This window comes from Tamandua tetradactyla, chromosome 3 (genome assembly GCF_023851605.1).
Source record: "Tamandua tetradactyla isolate mTamTet1 chromosome 3, mTamTet1.pri, whole genome shotgun sequence".
In the NCBI taxonomy this organism is placed as follows: Eukaryota; Metazoa; Chordata; class Mammalia; order Pilosa; family Myrmecophagidae; genus Tamandua; species Tamandua tetradactyla.
This window is the reverse complement of record NC_135329.1, coordinates 129,911,340-129,930,146: the sequence shown is the minus strand read 5'-3', so window position 1 is coordinate 129,930,146 and position 18,807 is coordinate 129,911,340. Positions and strand designations below refer to the sequence as shown.

The 18,807-nt window shown below is 34.2% G+C and overlaps 1 protein-coding gene and 1 pseudogene across 24 annotated transcripts in view; both read left to right on the top strand.

Moving 5' to 3' along the window:
- The window catches only part of BAZ2B (bromodomain adjacent to zinc finger domain 2B), a 496,810-nt gene that overhangs the window by 402,449 nt on the left and 75,554 nt on the right, over positions 1–18,807 (top strand). For all 24 annotated transcript variants that reach the window (XM_077153953.1, XM_077153960.1, XM_077153959.1 and 21 more), the window contains 4 exons: positions 12,954–13,046; positions 13,160–13,221; positions 16,832–16,897; positions 18,695–18,760. In XM_077153953.1, coding sequence (XP_077010068.1) covers positions 12,954–13,046; positions 13,160–13,221; positions 16,832–16,897; positions 18,695–18,760 — 287 coding nt within the window. The remainder of the gene's footprint in view (positions 1–12,953; positions 13,047–13,159; positions 13,222–16,831; positions 16,898–18,694; positions 18,761–18,807) is intronic.
- On the top strand, positions 1,296–8,818 carry LOC143677661 (RNA-binding motif protein, X-linked 2 pseudogene; annotated as a pseudogene).

The window sequence follows — 18,807 nt, the reverse complement described above, 5'->3', positions numbered from 1 at the left end:
TTACAAAACAAATATCCATGGTAAAATCATAGAACAGAATACGTTAAAGGACACTCACCGGCATAATTATTAATAACAATTTTTTGTTAATCTTCCCAGAAAATTTAACACTTACACAGTCACACATATACACGCATGTATCTTTTGATTTCTAAAATAAATGGCCATATTTACATACTCTTCAGCTTCCTTTTTTTTTACACTTAATTGATCTTGAACATCTTTCTGTATTAGCACTTATAAATCGACCTTATTCTGTATAATGGCTGTATAGTAAGTGATGCTATATATGCCATACATTGAATTGATCTTTTGATGATTGTTTAAGCTATTTCCTGATCTTTGCTATCACAAACAATGCTGCAATAAATAAATATTACACATATCTTCACATCCTTCTAAAGATATTGCTGCCTATAGTAAAAAATCCTAAAAGTTGAATCTCTGAATAAAAGGCTATGTGTATTTTCATTTTTGATAGATATCAGACAAATTTTGTCTCCAGAAAGGTTGCAACAATTCATGCTTCCATCAATAACATATGCTTAGTTTTTCTCTGTCTTAGTATATTAGATATTTTTTATATTATTATATTTGGGTTCTTTTAAGACTTTCCTCTTCCCTGAATGGTTACTAATAGAGCTTAAACAGAAAAATGAATGATGGATTATTAAAGTTTGTATTATCAATAAAACAGTACCATTGAAGAGTGTATGATAGTGGAGAAGGTCAGCATTCTTTTCAAAAAGTAAGGGAGGGGGCGGGCAAGGGAAGGCAAGGGGGAAGGGACAGTTGGTCTCAGACTGCGCTGGGTTGCCGCCGCCGCTGCTGCCGCCATCGTGCCAACCCCTAGGTTCCTCCTCCAGAGCAAATACTAGGTGACCAGAAACAGTACAGAACAGCTCCCGGGGCCACTGCAGGGACCAGACACACAGCGTACCCCACTCTGGACTGGCTGGACTGTCTGCGAGACTCTGCTGCGGTGAGCTCCCCAAGCGGCGCGCACTTCCCCGGGCCGTGGCGGTTGGCGACCGGCGCCTCTCGCTCCCTCCTTCCCGGACCGGCTAAGAGTCTCGGAGGCAAGTTTCCCAAGCCGCGGCGGCTGGCGCCCCTCTTTCACGGGCGGCTTCCCGGACCAGCGGCGGGTCTCGGATTGGCGAGTTCGCCAGGCCACGGCGGCTGGCGACCAGTGCCGCTCCCCAACAGGAGGCTTCCCGGTCCGGCGGCGAGTCTCGGATCGGCGAGTTCCCCGGGCGGCAGCGGCCGGCGACCAGCGCCCCTCCCCCACAGGCGGCTGCCGGGAGGGAGAGGAGGGAGTTTCCGACCATAGCAGGGACTGGGTCCAACCAAACACCAATAGTGGCATTAATAAAGGAGCCACAACATCTTTTGCTGGTGGGACCCGAAGATAGACAAGCGCCACCTACTGGGCAGGATAAAAACAGCAGAGCCCAGAGATTTCACAGGAAAATCTTTCAACCTGCTGGGTCTCACACTCAGGGAAATCTGATTAAATGTCCAGACTCCAGCAAAAATAACAAATCACACCAGGAAAATTGAAGATATGGCCCAGTCAAGGGAACAAACCAATAGTTCAAATGAGATACAGGAGCTGAGACAACTAATGCTGAATATACGAAGAGAAATGGAAAACCTCTTCAAAAACCAAATCAATAAATTGAGGGAGGACATGAAGAAGGCAAGGGATGAACAAAAAGAAGAAATGGAAAGTCTGAAAAAACAAATCACAGAACTTATGGGAATGAAAGATACAGTAGAAGAGATGAAAAAAACAATGGAAACCTACAATGGTAGATTTCAAGAGACAGAGCTTAGAATTAGTGAACTGGAGGATGGAACATCTAAATTCCAAAAAGAAAAAGAAACTATAGGGAAAAGAATGGAAAAATTTGAGCAGGGGCTCAGGGAATTGAATGATAACACGAAGCGCACAAATATACATGTTGTGAGTGTCCCAGAAGGAGAAGAGAGGGGAAAAGGAGGAGAAAAACTAATGGAAGAAATTATCACTGAAAATTTCCCAACTCTTATGAAAGACCTAAAATTACAGATCCAAGAAGTACAGCGCACCCCAAAGAGAATAGATCCAAATAGGCGTTCTCCAAGACATTAACTACTCAGAATGTCAGAGGTCAAAGAGAAAGAGAGGATCTTGAAAGCAGCAAGAGAAAAACAATCCATCACATACAAGGGAAACCCAATAAGACTATGTGTAGATTTCTCAGCAGAAACCATGGAGGCAAGAAGACAGTGGGATGATATATTTAAATTACTAAAAGAGAAAAACTGCCAACCAAGAATTCTATATCCAGCAAAATTGTCTTTCAAAAATGAGGGAGAAATTAAAACATTTTCAGACAAAAAGTCACGGAGAGAATTTGTGACCAAGAGACCAGCTCTGCAAGAAATACTAAAGGGAGCACTAGAGACAGATATGAAAAGACAGAAGAGAGAGGTGTGGAGAAGAGTGTAGAAAGAAGGAAAATTAGATATGATATATATAATACAAAAGGCAGAATGGTAGAGGAAAGTATTACCCAAACAGTAATAACACTAAATGTTAATAGACTGAATTCCCCAATCAAAAGACATAGACTGGCAGAATGGATTAAAAAACAGGATCCTTCTATATGCTGTCTACAGGAAACACATCTTAGACCCAAAGATAAACATAGGTTGAAAGTGAAAGGTTGGGAAAAGATATTTCATGCAAATAACAACCAGAAAAGAGCAGGAGTAGCTATACTAATATCCAACAAATTAGACTTCAAATGTAAAACAGTTAAAAGAGACAAAGAAGGATACTATCTACTAATAAAAGGAACAATTAAACAAGAAAACATAACAATCATAAATATTTATGCACCAAATCAGAATGCCCCAAGATACGTGAGGAATACACTACAAATACTGAAAAGGGAAATAGACACATCTACCATAATAGTTGGAGACTTCAATTCCCCACTCTCATCAATGGACAGAACATCTAGACAGAGGATCAATAAAGAAACAGAGAATTTGAATATTACAATAAATGAGCTAGACTTAACAGACATTTATAGGACATTAAACCCCACAACAGCAGGATACACCTTTTTCTCAAGTGCTCATGGATCATTCTCAAAGATAGACCATATGCTGGGTCACAAAGTAAGTCTCAACAAATTTAAAAAGATTGAAATCATACACAACACTTTCTCAGATCATAAAGGAATGAAGTTGGAAATCAATAATAGGCAGTGTGCCAGAAAATTCACAAACACGTGGAGGCTCAACAGCACTCTCTTAAACAACCAGTGGGTCAAGGAAGGAATTACAAGAGAAATTAGTATATATCTCGAGGCGAATGAAAATGAAAACACAACATATCAAAACCTATGGGACGCAGCAAAGGCAGTGCTAATAGGGAAATTTATTGCCCTAAATGCCTATATCAAAAAAGAAGAAAGGGCAAAAATTTAGGAATTAACTGTCCACTTGGAAGAACTGGAGAAAGAATAGAAAACTAACCCCAAAGCAAGCAAAAGAAAAAGAAGTAACAAAGATTAGAGCAGAAATAAATGAAATTGAGAACATGAAAACAATAGAGAAAATCAGTAAGACCAGAAGTTGGTTCTATGAGAAAATCAACAAGATTGATGGGCCATTAGCAAGACTGACAAAAAGAAGAAGAGATAGGATGCAAATAAATAGGATCAGAAATGAAAGAGGAGACAAACCACTGACCTCACAGAAATAAAGGAGTAATAACAGGATACTATAAACACCTTATGCTAATAAATACAACAATTTAGATGAAATGGACAAGTTCCTAGAAAGGCATGAACAACCAACTTTGACTCAAGAAGAAATAGATGACCTCAACAAACTAATCACAAGTAAAGAAATTGAATCAGTCATTCAAAAGCTTCCCAAAAAGAAAAGTCGAGGACCAGACGGCTTCTCATGTGAATTCTACCAAACATTTCAGAAAAAATTAGTACCAACCCTGCTCAAACTCTTCAAAAAAAATCGAAGTGGAGGGAAAGCTACCTAATTCATTCTATGAAGCCAACATCACCCTCATACCAAAACAAGGCAAAGATATTACAAAAAAAAGAAAACTACAAACCAATCTCTCTAATGAATATAGATGCAAAAATCCTCAACAAAATTCTAGCAAATCAAATCCAGCAACACATTAAAAGAATTATACACCATGATCAAGTAGGATTTATCCCAGGTATGCAAGGATAGATCAACATAAGAAAATCAATTAATGCCATACACCATATCAACAAATCAAAGCAGAAAAATCACATGATCATTTCAATTGATGCAGAGAAGGCATTTGACAAGATTCAATATCCTTTCCTGTTGAAAACACTTCAAAAGATAGGAATACAAGGGAACTTCCTTAAAATGATAGAGGGAATATATGAAAAACCCACAGCTAATATCATCCTCAATGGGGAAAAATTGTAAACGTTCCCCCTAAGATCAGGAACAAGACAAGGATGTCCATTATCACCACTGTTATTCAACATCGTGTTGGAGGTTCTAGCCAGAGCAATTAGACAAGAAAAAGAAATACAAGGCATCAAAATTGGAGAGAAAGAAGTAAAACTCGCATTGTTTACAGATGATATGATACTATACGTCAAAAACCCAGAAAAATCCACAGCAAAACTATTAGAGCTAATAAACGAGTACAGCAAAGTAGCAGGTTACAATATCAACATTCAAAAATCTGTAGTGTTTCTATACACTAGCAATGAACAAGCAGAGGGGGAAATCAAGAAACGAATCCCATTTACGATTGCAACTGAAAGAATAAAATACTTAGGAATAAATTTAACTAAAGAGACAAAAGACCTATACAAAGAAAACAACAAAAAACTGTTAAAAGAAATCACAGAAGACCTAAATAGATGGAAGGGCATACCGTGTTCATGGATTGGAAGACTAAATATAGTTAAGATGTCAATCCTACCTAAATTGATTTACAGATTCAACGCAATACCAATCAAAATCCCAACAACTTATTTTTCAGAAATAGAAAAACCAGTAAGCAAATTTATCTGGAAGGGCAGGGTGCCCCGAATTGCTAAAAGTATCTTGAGGAAAAAAAACGAAGCTGCAGGTCTCACGCTGCCGGACTTTAAGGCATATTATGAAGCCACTGTGGTCAAAACAGCATGGTACTGGCATAAAGATAGATATATCGAGGGTAAGATAATGGGTAATTGCAGCTGAAGGGATACAGACTTGCAACAGGACTAGATAAAAAAACTCAAAAATGGACAGCACAATAATACCTAATTGTAAAGTAATCATGTTAAAACACTGAATGAAGCTGCATCTGAGCTATAGGGTATTTTTGTTGTTTTGTTTTGTTTTTTACTATTATTATTACTTTTATTTCTTTTCTCTATATTAACATTCTATATCTTTTTCTGTTGTGTTGCTAGTTCTTCTAAACCAATGCAAATATACTAAGAAATGATGATCATGCATCTATGTGATGATGTTAAGAATTAGTGATTGCATATGTAGAATGGTATGATTTCTAAATGTTGGGTTAATTTCTTTTTTTCCGTTAATTAATAAAAAAAAAAAGATAGATGTATCGACCAATGGAATCGAATAGAGTGCTCAGATATAGACCCTCTTATCTACGGACATTTGATCTTTGATAAGGCAGTCAAGCCAATTCACCTGGGACAGAACAGTCTCTTCAATAAGTTGTGCCTAGAGAACTGGATATCCATATGCAAAAGAATGAAAGAGGACCCGTATCTCACACCCTATACAAAAGTTAACTCAAAATGGATCAAAGATCTAAGCATTAGGTCTAAGACCATAAAACAGTTAGAGGAAAATATAGGGAGATATCTTATGAAACTTCCAATTGGAGGCGGTTTTATGGACCTTAAACCTAAAGCAAGAGCACTGAAGAAAGAAAGAAATAAACAGGAGCTCCTCAAAATTAAACACTTTTGTGCATCAAAGAACTTCATCAAGAAAGTAGAAAGACAGCCTACACAATGGGAGACAATATTTGGAAATGACATATCAGATAAAGGTCTAGTATCCAGAATTTATAAAGAGATTGTTCAACTCAACAACAAAAAGACAGCCAACCCAATTACAAAATGGGAAAAAGACTTGAACAGACACCTACCAGAAGAGGAAATACAAATGGCCAAAAGGCACATGAAGAGATGCTCAATGTCCCTGGCCATTAGAGAAATGCAAATCAAAACCACAATGAGATATCAGCTCACCCCCACCAGAATGGCCATTATCAACAAAACAGAAAATGACAAGTGATGGACAGGATGCGGAGAAAGAAGCATACTTATCCACTGTTGGTGGGAATGTCACATGGTGCAACCACTGTGGAAGGCAGTTTGGCGGTTCCTTAAAAAACTGAATATAGAATTGCCATACGACCCAGCAATACCATTGCTAGGTATCTACTCAAAGGACTTAAGGGCAAAGACACAAACGGACATTTGCACACCAATGTTTATAGCAGCATTATTTACAATTGCAAAGAGATGGAAACAGCCAAAATGTCCATCAACAGACGAGTGGCTAAACAAACTGTGGTATATACATACGATGGAATATTATGCAGCTTTAAGACAGAGTAAACTTATAAAGCATGTCATAACATGAATGGACCTAGAGAACATTATGCTGAGTGAGACTAGCCAAAAACTAAAGGAGAAATACTGTATGGTCCCACTGATGTGAACTGACATTAGAGAATAAACTTGGAATATGTCATTGGTAACAGAGACCATCAGGAGTTAGAAATAGGGTAAGATAATGGGTAATTGGAGCTGAAGGGATACAGACTGTGCAACAGGACTGGATACAAAAACTCAGAAATGGACAGCACAATACTACCTAATTGTAATGTAATTATGTTAAAACACTGAATGAAGCTGCATCTGAGATATAGTTTTTTTTGGTTTTTTATGTATATTTTTTGTATTTTGTTTTTTTATTTTTTCTCTATATTATCATTTTATTTCTTTTTCTGTTGTCTTGCTATTTCTTTTTCTAAATCGATGCAAATGTACTAAGAAATGATGACCATACATCTATGTGATGATATTAAGAATTACTGATTGCATATGTAGAATGGAATGATTTCTAAATGTTGTGTTAGTTAATTTTTTTAATTAATAAAAAAAAATTTTAAAAAAAGTTAGGGAGCCCACAGCCTCACCCGGATGCTAATGCTCAGGCTTTAAGCTCTGAGCCACAGAGATGAACCCCTTAACCAAGGTGAAGTTAATCAGAGAACTGAATGAGCAGGAGGTCCCACTTGGGTTGGGGGATAACATGTCCTGGCACTCTGAGTACAAGGACAGCACCTGGATCTTCCTAGGAGGCCTTCCTTATGAACTGACTGAAGGGAACATCATCTGTGTGTTCTCACAATATGGGGAGATTGTTAACATTAATCTTGTGTGAGTCAAGAAGACTGGGAAATCCAAAGGATTCTGTTTTCTCTGCTATGAAGATCAGAGGAGCATGATTCTGGTCGTTGACAATTTTAATGGGATCAAGATCAAAGGAAGAACTATCCGAGTAGATCATGTGTATAACTATTGGGCTCCTAAGGACTCAGAAGATGTGGATAATGTGACCAGAGAGCTCCAGAACAAGGGCTGTGGGGTTCATACCCCCTCACCATGCTCATCTGAGGGCTCTGAAGATGAGAAACCCACGAAAAAGCACAAAAAATATAAAAAGGAAGAAAAAAAAGAAAGACAAAGAGAAGTCTGACAGGGAGGCACAGGCAGAACAGCCGTCCTCCTCCTTACTACCCAGAAGCAAGATGTTAAAGGAGAAGGATGACCCTTGCTCTAAAAAGCACAGCAGCAAGAACTCAGAGAAGAGTCAGAAGTCAGAGTCCATAGAGGGGCGGAAGCACTGCTCCACATCCTCCAGGGTCAGGATTATTTCCCATGATAGAGCAGAGGACCTAAAGAGGGAGCCGAAGAAGGAGAAACCCAGGCATGAATACAAGACCTCAAGCAGAAGGGAGGAAAGAGAGGAAAAGTACAGGGATAGGGAAAGAGATCGAAGCTCAGACCCACATTCTAGTTAGCACAGTGGTCGTTCAGGAAGGCGCAGTCATAGAAGTAGAAGTAGGAGTCGAGAGAAATCCCATAGGTATAAAAGGGCCAGGCACTCAAGGGACCAGGAGCTCTCTAATCTTAGTGACCGAAGGCATTACTGAGGCTGCCACCTGCTCAGCTGCTCAGTAGATTGGAGATAAACCACAGCTTTAAATGCAGTCAAATTTTGTCATCCTTTTAGTATTTCTTCTACATGTAACATTTTGGGGCTGAATTTTTTAATCCCTTGAATATTAGTCATTCCAAATGTCCAAAATTTTTTTGCACGGTTCATTGTCCCTGTCAATACAACTTGTACTTAACAGAGTAATTTATAATGAGAGTCCCAGAGAAGGGGAAATGCCAGTGAGTTTTGTTTTTTGTGCTAGATGTTTTGAATCCAGCATTGTAGATCTTTCCAGTCAGCAGGAAGGACTGTAGAGTAAAGGATGTGGCTTAAGATCAGTGAGCTCCCCCTGCCCTTCTTTCTTGAATTTTTAAATGTCATTTTTCTTTCATCTTGGGGGGGTTGATATGTTTTTCCTTCTTTTTTCTTGTGATGTATTTATTTTTTATGAAGTTGATATTCACATAATATAAAATTAAATCATTTTAAAGTGAAAAAAAGGGAGCTTTATATTAACTGACACTTAAAACATGAGCTCTTTGTGCATATTTTGCAGGTCTAATACAATTATAATTAATATTTGGTATGCAAAATAACAACTTTATATTTGTAAAATTAATTATATTTTATTCTAACAAAATAGAATTATGCAACTTTTACCAAATTTTTTATTTTTCCTCTAAATTTCAGATCATTTGTAGTCCTTTACATAGTTCTCTATTGTAATGTTTCACAATTTGCAAATTTTATCTTTGACATTATTGTGTTCATATGATCTTTCTCAACATATTTCTAAATATTAAACATTTTATAGTAAATAATCATTATTTACAAGTTTATGGGGTGTAATATGCATGTTTTTCTAGGCAAGAAAAGAAAGTGAGAATGCTTCAATTTAACACCCTTTTTTTTTCTTAAAAGACTTCTATTTCTATATGCACAATTTAGTGGGTTATCTAAGGGGATTCTAGAAATTTCTATTATATATAATCATATACTACTAGGACTTAACTAGACTGAAAGACTGGACTTAATTTGAAGAAAGATTCAGAAGAGTACGGTTAAAAGGAGCTTTGATTGTATATCCAAGCATTGTGAAATGAAAGCATTCTAATTTCTCAGACAATGCAGATAAGAATCTGACAAAGTTTTATAAACCTGCTTTTTAATTGACCAACATCATTAATATCTCAAATTTTCTAAAATATCAAGTAGCACCTACTTCATACATCATAAAATCTTGATGGCATAGCTTGTACAATGCACCATTATTTTAGGATATACCACTGAGAAAAAAAAATGCTGCCAGTTGTCAGGCGCAATCTGATTTTAGAGATGGTAAAATCTTAAAATGGGACCGGCAATGGTGGCGCAGTGGCAGAGTTCTTGCCTGCTGTGTGTGTTGGAGACCCGGGCTCATTTCCTGGTGCCTGCCCATGTATAAAAAAAAAAAAAGTTAAAATGTTTTTTAAAATGCATCTTAGAATTGAAGAAATACAGTCTGTCTAAAATATCCATAATTCTATGTGAAAATAAATTTACTTTTAAAGATAAACTTTATTTTTTGACAGTGAAAACAGATAAGGAATTTCTTAAACCATAAATGATAATTTGCAAATTAATCTTTCAAAAGTTAATTATAACATGTATGCTATTTTTCACACACACAAAAAAAGGACGAGTATAATAGAGAAGAAAGAATTTAACAAATGAGTATGACTGCTGAATCATTATATTGATATTTCTTTTGGTCTCCAGTGTTTTGGAGCAACTAGAAAAAAAAAGAAAACCGTGGAACTGTAACCCATACCGAACTTTTACTGACTTGTTAAAATATAGTCAGAAATGGGGCAGGCCACGGTGGCTCAGCAGGTAAGGACACTTGCCTGCCATGCCAGAGGACCCGGGTTCGATTCCCGGTGCCTGCCCATGTTAAAAAAAAAAAAAATACTCAGAAATGTATTGCTCTTTTGTGTATATGTTATATTTCACAATTTAAAAAAACAAAGTTAATTATACCAGATAACGTTATTCAGTGACCATAAAGCAAATAACTGAGATTATATTGAGAACAGTTTGCTCCTTAGAGCCTGAATCTATTTTCCTAGAGCTCTCATTCTTCTTTCTCTATACTGTCTCTAAATTTTTTTCTTTATTTTCACATCCTCTTCTCTAACTATTTATAATATAAAATTTAAATTATATAAATTATAGTGATTAATCAAAATTATACATTTCTTGCTAAAGGAAAAAGATATGAGTTGAACTATAAGGTTTAAAAATTAAAATTACTTTGTACTTGTCTGGGACTTGAAAAGGACCGATAAACACATACCTATATGAACACCTGTATATATATTATACATATAGAATACGTAATGTCATTATTTTCTTCTGCTGGCAAACTTGGTCAGAGTACTTCTATGTACAAAGGTGGAGCATCACAATATCGCTCATAAAATCATTTTAGAATACATCACTTTTCAGTAGATACTATGTTAAAGTTTCTAGGAGATGAAGAGTTTTCAGGAACCTGCACATTGTATTCATCAATAGTTCATCTTTGTACATAGAAATACTCTGACCTAGTTTGCCAGCAGAAAAAAATAATGACATTACATATTCCATATTCTGGAAGTTTCTTATAAAAAGCCAAACTTAAATTAGAGAGCATCAGTTTAGTTTGGAGCAAAAGATCATAGTTATGTAACATTTTCTGGGAACCATCAATTTTTATTTTTTATTAATTAGCACATCTTTACATGTTAAGGCAGAGTCTGGCTTTTATAGCAAGGTTCAGTGAAAACTTTCAATTCCTAACTGTTAAAGAAAAAGTATATTTATCTGGTAGTAACGAATATAAGTATGGCATTCTTACTATTTTCAAAGGTTGCTGACTCTGCCGAGTAGTTGATAGGTTTTTATTTCCCAGAGTAGTTAGTGAAGAGCAGATCCTTTTTATGTGGCTCAGAAATTTTTGTTAAGGCCTATAACCTCCTGATTTGAAGATTATTGTAAGATTGAAGATCTATTTTAGCATCAGCATTCATTTCATCTTTCATTAATATTTCAAGTTTGCTAGATAAAATTAGACCCTTTTACATATCCTCTCCTTCCCTTTTTTAAGTCTTCATGTTAGAAAACCAGCTATAGTAATCAGTACCACCTAAGCTGTTATACGTAACATTAAGTCCTTAACTAAAATCTCAAGGTATTCAAATTTTTCTTGAAGGTTTTTAGAGATAGTAGCATGTAGACTATGAAGTCAGAAAGACCTGGATTTGTATGTTGGCCTTGAAACCCATCCTTAATTCAAGTCTCAGTTATTTCATTTGTAAGCTGGGCATAATATTGCCTATCATAAGGTTATTGTGAGGATTAAACAAAATCATGTGAATTTACACAATAGTACCTGCATTCAGTAAACTGTAGAAATTGTTAGTAGCTCAAGTGATTCAGGTATTATCATATTTGTTATTGATGAATATAATGTGCAGGTTCCTGAAAACTCTTCATCTACTAGAAACTTTAACATAGTGTCTACTGAAAAGTGATTTTTCTAAAATGATCTTATGAGTGTTATTGTGATGCTCCACCTTTGTACATAGAAGTACTCTGACCAAGTTTGCCAGCAGAAGAAAATAATGACATTACATAGTTTCTATATCAATAATCTGTTGTTGGAATAATGCTGGGTAACAAACAACCACAAAACCTCAGTGGCATACAATACTAATTGTTAATCGCTTGTGCAGATGCAATCAACTGTGGGTAGAGTAGGCAGCTCTGCTGACCATGGCTGGGTTTGCTGAACATGTGTGAGGTTGATTGACTTCATGTGTCTCAGTGTTCGGCAGTCTAGCCCATATTAGCAAGGCATAAGAGCAAAAGTAGAAAGAGTACAAACACTTTTTCAAGCTTCTACTTATATCACAATTGATTTGGCCTATTGGCCAAATAAGATCACATGGCTGAACTCGGACTCATAGGACAGAGAAATATATTCCACCTCTTATAAGAGGAGCTGCAGAATCTCGTTACAAATGATATGGGGAGGAATGAAGAATTGGGGCATTTATTATATCAATCTATCCCTGTCTCATACATCTGTCCTTGAAAATGAGGAAAATTAGGTTGTCATTAAAACCCATTTGACATTTATTATGTATTCTTTTTAATTAGGAGATTTAATCCCTCTCCTTTGTAAATGAAACTGTCAGTAGATTCAGGAACTTGACCATTTGTGTATCTGAGTGATTAAAATACAGAGTTTAGGGGAGCTTCATATTTGTTAAATTTTGTATTACAGTCTCTTTTTTATGTATTTTGTTATTTTTAAGATTGCAGGTAAATTGTTATTCTTACATGTGTGGCTTTATTCATCGTAAATGGAGATTATTTGAAACATGGAAAGATAATGTACTAAAATGAGCTTCTGTGATACGGATTAAAAGAAGCATCATTTTTATGTAGTTCTATATATGGGATAATACTTGATGAAATAGTTTGGCAATTTCTAGAGGAAATGAACATGGTATTTTCTGCCATACCACTTTCCTACTTGGTGTCTGCTAACCTTAGGCAAGTTTCTCAAATATTCTTTGTGAACATAATTCACACAGTTAATGTTTTTAGCAATTATATGAAGATGTTAGTAAAATTCTTTGAAATGTTGTATTTTTCAGAAATAGCCAGGCAAGCAGCACAAATAAAGCTTTTGAGAAAATTGCAAAAACAAGAACAGGCTCGGGTTGCCAAAGAAGCTAAAAAACAGCAAGGTGGGTGATTGAAAAGATTACATAAACTTGGACAGAGAGTATTGGGGAATTCTTAAAGGCTTCTTCTTTCAGTCCTTTTCTGATGATATCTGTGCTTTGGTTTTTCCTCATAGCAATAATGGCTGCTGAGGAGAAGCGAAAGCAAAAAGAACAGATAAAGATTATGAAACAACAGGTATGTTTATGCATTAGAACTAATTTTTAAAACATGGGCCTTATTTGGGGAATCTGTTTGTGTATGTGTATATGTACATTATTTTCATTTTGATGTCTTAAATATATTTCACATTAATGTTATGTGTCTTATTTAGAAAATTGTCATTTTCCATCAGTTAAAACTTCACCTCATTTTTTAATCAAGTCTTCTGCTTCCGAGTTTTTTAAGAAATAATTACTAGACAGTAAATATGTATAAGTACCTTTAATGTATCAGTAAATTTTGAGTACAAGTTCACATTTTTAACATCTTTCAAACTTTTGAATGTTTCAGTAAATAAAAGATATTGCATACATGTTTACATTTAATAAAATTTTGCTGATCTAAAACATGTAAAATATTAATAAAAAGTTAAATTCAAGTTGTTTAGAATAAGGTTTACCCTCATTGCTTCCGAATGCTTTCAGAATTACTTAAACATAGCATTACAAAAAAAAAAAATGAAGAAAATAATTATTTTAACACATCCAGAGTTCAATCTTATATCTACAATATTTGATGGGATTATCTCTAAGGTTCTTTCCATTATTGACAGAAGCAGTAGGACTAGAGGAAATTGATATAGAGGTGGGATTCAGAATTTAGAGTTTGTAGCCAGGCAACCTGCTGTTAATTATGAACTCTGCCACTTGATAATTTTGTGATCTTAGGTGAATGACTTAACCTCTGAGACTCTATTTCCTCTGTTGTAAAAGAGAGTAACTGCAGTATGTGAGGATTAAATGAGATAATGAATGGCAAGTACTTACCATGGTACCTGGCACAAAGCAAGTACTCAGGTTTTTAAGGGTGCACATACAAGACCAAACTCTGTGGCACACTACTTTAAAAAGTAGGTCATTGTAACTTGAATTCCTTCACTACTAAAGATACCATAAGATTTACCTAAAAATATGTAGGCTAATAAATGTGCATGCTATAAGTATTTACCATATTTACAAATACATGTTCAAAATAAGTTCATATTTTTTCTTCATGAAATACTGTTGATTCTGTTACACTTTTTTTATAGCTTACCCCATTTCCCTAATGAATAGAGTCCCACTGGATCCCATTAGTACTTTAAATTCACTTTTGTGACTCTAAAATCTTAAAGTAGCCACAACCTAGCCCATATGGTCTTTGCTATTCATCAGAAAAGCATGGAGTATGGAGAGAGGGGAGTTAATGCTTGATGAGTTCAGAATTTCTATTTGGGGTGATAGAAAAGTTTTAGTAATTGTGATGATGGTAGCATAACATTGTGAATGTAATTAACACCATGGTGTTATATACTTGAAGTAGTTTAAATGGGAAATTTTATGTTGTATATATTACTCCAATAAAATTTTTTAAAAAGACAACTATGGAAGAACTGGCTAAGTTTGAAACTGTATATGGGATTTATTTGGTATCAGTGTTGACTTCCTGCTTTTGATACTTCACTATAGTTATTTTAAAACTTTAAGGAAAGCTGGATAGAGGATATGGGAATTCTCTTTTACTATTTTTGTGGCTTTTCTGTTAGTCTACAATTAGCTCAAAATAGAAGGTTAAAAAAATAAAATAAAAAGTATTAGTACACTAAAAAAGAAAAAGAATTGGCGGAGAGGATCGTATGGTAGGCCATGACAAACTCTGGAATCTATCCTGTAACCATTTTTTGAAGAGTGCTTTAAAAACGATTGCTTTTTTATTTCTTTGTTTTGTATATATGTTATACTATACAATAAAAAAGTTTAAAAAGAAAAGACATTGGCATCCCAAGATTCTAGCAATAGTAATGCAGATGCATTGGTCCTAATTAGGTATTTATCAGGATAGTTATTTGAGGCAAGTATCAGGATACCATATGATTCATTTCTTATTGCCAATGAAGTGAATAACAATAAAAAGCAAATACGTCTACTGACATGTCTGTTTCATAGTTTAATAATTTAAAATCTGCATTAGTTCTAGAATAAATTAGTAACATAGCTTCTTATCATCTGGATAATTTTTCCTACCCAATAGGCCAGAAATACTGCCAAATAGTCCACAAGGCAGTTTTCTGGAAGCTGGCAAAAGCATTCTATTCAGTAAAAGGAACACAGGCATTGGAATCTGACCAGGGCCCTGTATTTATTATTTGGCTTCAGGGAAAATATTTACTTTCTGGGAACCTCCGTTTTTTCTTACTGAGGAAAATAATTTCCACTCCTATGACTGTCATGATGGTCAACCAGATATTTTATGTAAAGTGCCTAATTCAGTGATTGGGTTCTTAATATTATAAGGCAAACATATATTACAATAATTTATAAATAATGTTTATCTCTGCTACATGCTAAAGACAGTACGAACAAATATATGTATATCAAAATAAATCACTTGAACAATTAAGACAAAGCTCCAGACTGAGTATAATTTACAAGAAACCCAAGATCCCCTACCTGTCTCTTTGTGTTGCAAAACAATGAATGGAAAGGTATAATTAATATTCAGTAGCAAGATAGGAGCACCAACAGCAAAATCATAGGTCTTCTAGCATCAGAACAATAATTTCCAAAATCTCATTTTCCTGCAGTAGACCCTGTCAAGAATTGATGACTTCGGTATATAAAAAAAGTGATGCATTTATAAAGCATATTAATGTATAGCTTTCAAATCAGCATTAGATCTAAAATAAAATAGTAGTATAGTTTCTCATCTTCTGGATAATTTTTCCCACCCAGTAGGCCAAAAATATTACCAAACAGTCCACAAGGCAGTTTTCTGGAAGCTCACAAAAGCATTATATGCAACAAAAGGAGAACAGGCATTGGAACAATACATAGCATACAAGATATTTTAATCAAAATGTGAAATTCTTATCAAAACTTAGGTGATCACCAAATTCTAAAACATAACCAATATCGAGCACTTTCAATTTAGTTAATGTGAACACCAATTGTGTCATGCAAATAATTCCTTGAAATTCTAAGTTGTATTTAATCCATTTTTAAATATTGTTACAGGTTACTTCTGAAATGAGCTTATTGTAGCAATTAGAAACAATGTCATATTATCATGCTATTCAGCATGTGAAATAGGAAATTGTAGAATAGAAATTATTAATAATAATCTATTACGATTTTATTTGATCTTTACAGAGTAAGAAAACACAAGCACCTTTCCCTATTTCATGGAAGAGTAATTATTTTTTGTTCAAGATCATGCAATAAATGACAGTAGCCTAGATTAGACTTAGGTTTTCTGACTTTGAGACCATACGTTTCCTGCTATGCTGTCCTGCACTTACTTGCAATCCTAAATATTTGTAAAGATCATCAAGCTATATTAATTCAATCAGATGGTTTACCTTGCTTCCATATATATTTATTTAGCATTTGCACTTCATAAATTATTTGGAAAAATTTTATAAAATTATATTAATTTAAAACATAAAAATAAATGTGATATTAAACAAAATAATCACATTTTATATCCAGCATTGGCTACCTTTGGTAATTTTGTACTTATATTTTCATTTGATTCTACTTTTCACCTAGAAAAGTTTTATTTTATTTAGTTTATTTTATTATCTTAAATGATATAATTTTCCCTACAGGAAAAAATTAAGAGAATACAACAAATCAGAATGGAAAAAGAACTTCGAGCCCAGCAAATTCTAGAGGTAGAACTCTACATTTAATATAATTTATGTAATATAGTACTATATTTTAAAGTCTGTAAAAATAAAAATTCTGCCTACATGTTCTCTCACTCAACCAAATTAATTTTCCCATCAAAAATTCTCTTTAAACATAATGCATAGAGTAAGACCTTACCAAACTAAATCTTATTTAGCAAGCTCATCTAATTCTGACAGCAAAAAAACCAGAAAAATAAAGATTAAAGAGAAAAAAGAAAAAGAAAACCTCTGAGAAGCCAATATAGTTGACATTTATTTAGTTCATGTACTAAAACTGATCTTTACTTTTAGAAAAGTCATTAGAGCTTATAGTCAGTTATTTACTTTTAATTTAAAAACATTTATGCAAGTGACAGAAAAATTTAAAATTTAGAAACAATTTAACCTCCTCAGTTACCTGATCTTTGCCTTTCAACATATGTGAGGATGTGGTGAATAAGGCTAGAGAACATATTGGCAACAGCAAAAGTAATAGCCAAAAGACAGGTAACAAGGAAAATTACAGAAAAACTCCAGTAAGCATATACAGGAACTTAAAAGCCTAGCAATAGTCTACAATCTTTTAGTTGAATAGCAATCAAGCAATTTATGACACTTAATAACCCAAAGGCATTACTCTATCAAACTGTGCGGTAAAATACCTGATGTTTAGAGTAATTGCCCTAAGTCATCAAGTAAAGCCAAATTATGTTTAATGTACTGTGTCCAAGCAGTCATATGTCTCAAAGTTATTTCCATCCAAAATACTGAAAATAAACTTTTCAAGTCTAAAATTGTTATAACCTCTCAACCATTCAGTCAACTCTGTTGCTTTATAGAATAATATATTCCCTGAGGGCTTCAGATAGCTGAGATTTTCTTTGTTATAGATTTTTCCTTCTAGAAATCTACATATATTCCTTTAACCATTTCAAATTAATTTTAATTAATTAATTAATTAAATTTAATTAATAAATTAAATTTAAATTTAATTAATTTTTTCACTCCCCAGAATTGAAAATATTTCTAGCTTAAAGCAAACTGTAAAGTAAACTGATAGTAACCAATATGAAACTACTAGGTAGTTAATGAGTTCAAGACTATGAAGCTCACATTTTTTTTTGTTTGTTTTCATTTTATTGAGTTTTTGTTTGTTTTTGAAGCTCAAATTTGATAGATACAAAGTGTGCTACATGAAAGATTAAAAGTTTCCATTCTATTTTTTAAAAAACTTGAATTTAACCACTATTTAAAGAGATTTCGGAAATCAGCTGTATAAATTTCTTTTAAATCATCTGGCTAATGGATTTCTTTATCTCAAATTGCAAGTATCAGAATAATAATTTCAAATAAAGTAGACATGCATTTTAAAATGTGTTATTGATTCATTCTTGGATTAATTTCAGTTTATCAGTTAAAATCTTTCCTATTTTCTAAATTTTTTTGCAGTGACCATGTTTTACTTTTAAAAACCAGAAAAAAAAACAATAAATGACTTAAATTTGTCTTTCCTGTGATTAGCTTTTAATATGAAACAACATATTCAATTATTTCAGACTTAACAGCGTTTGGAAAGGCAAAAAAGAAGCTGCCAGTCTTAATGAATTTTAAGAATTTTTTGAATATCTTAATGCTGATTTATGAATGAAAACAAAATCAGTATTTAAATACTGTTAATTGTCTACATATATGTTATTGTTTTGTACCTTGTGAGGCATGTAGCTTTATTTCAAGTCTGAGATTATTTTTAAGTTGTAGTGGTGATGTTGCATGATTTTGAGACCTGTTTTGCATGCACAGGCTAAAAAGAAAAAGAAGGAAGAAGCGGCAAATGCCAAATTATTGGAGGCCGAGAAACGAATAAAGGTTAGTTTAGACAAGAACCAGAGATTTTATTTTCAAAAATAAAACTA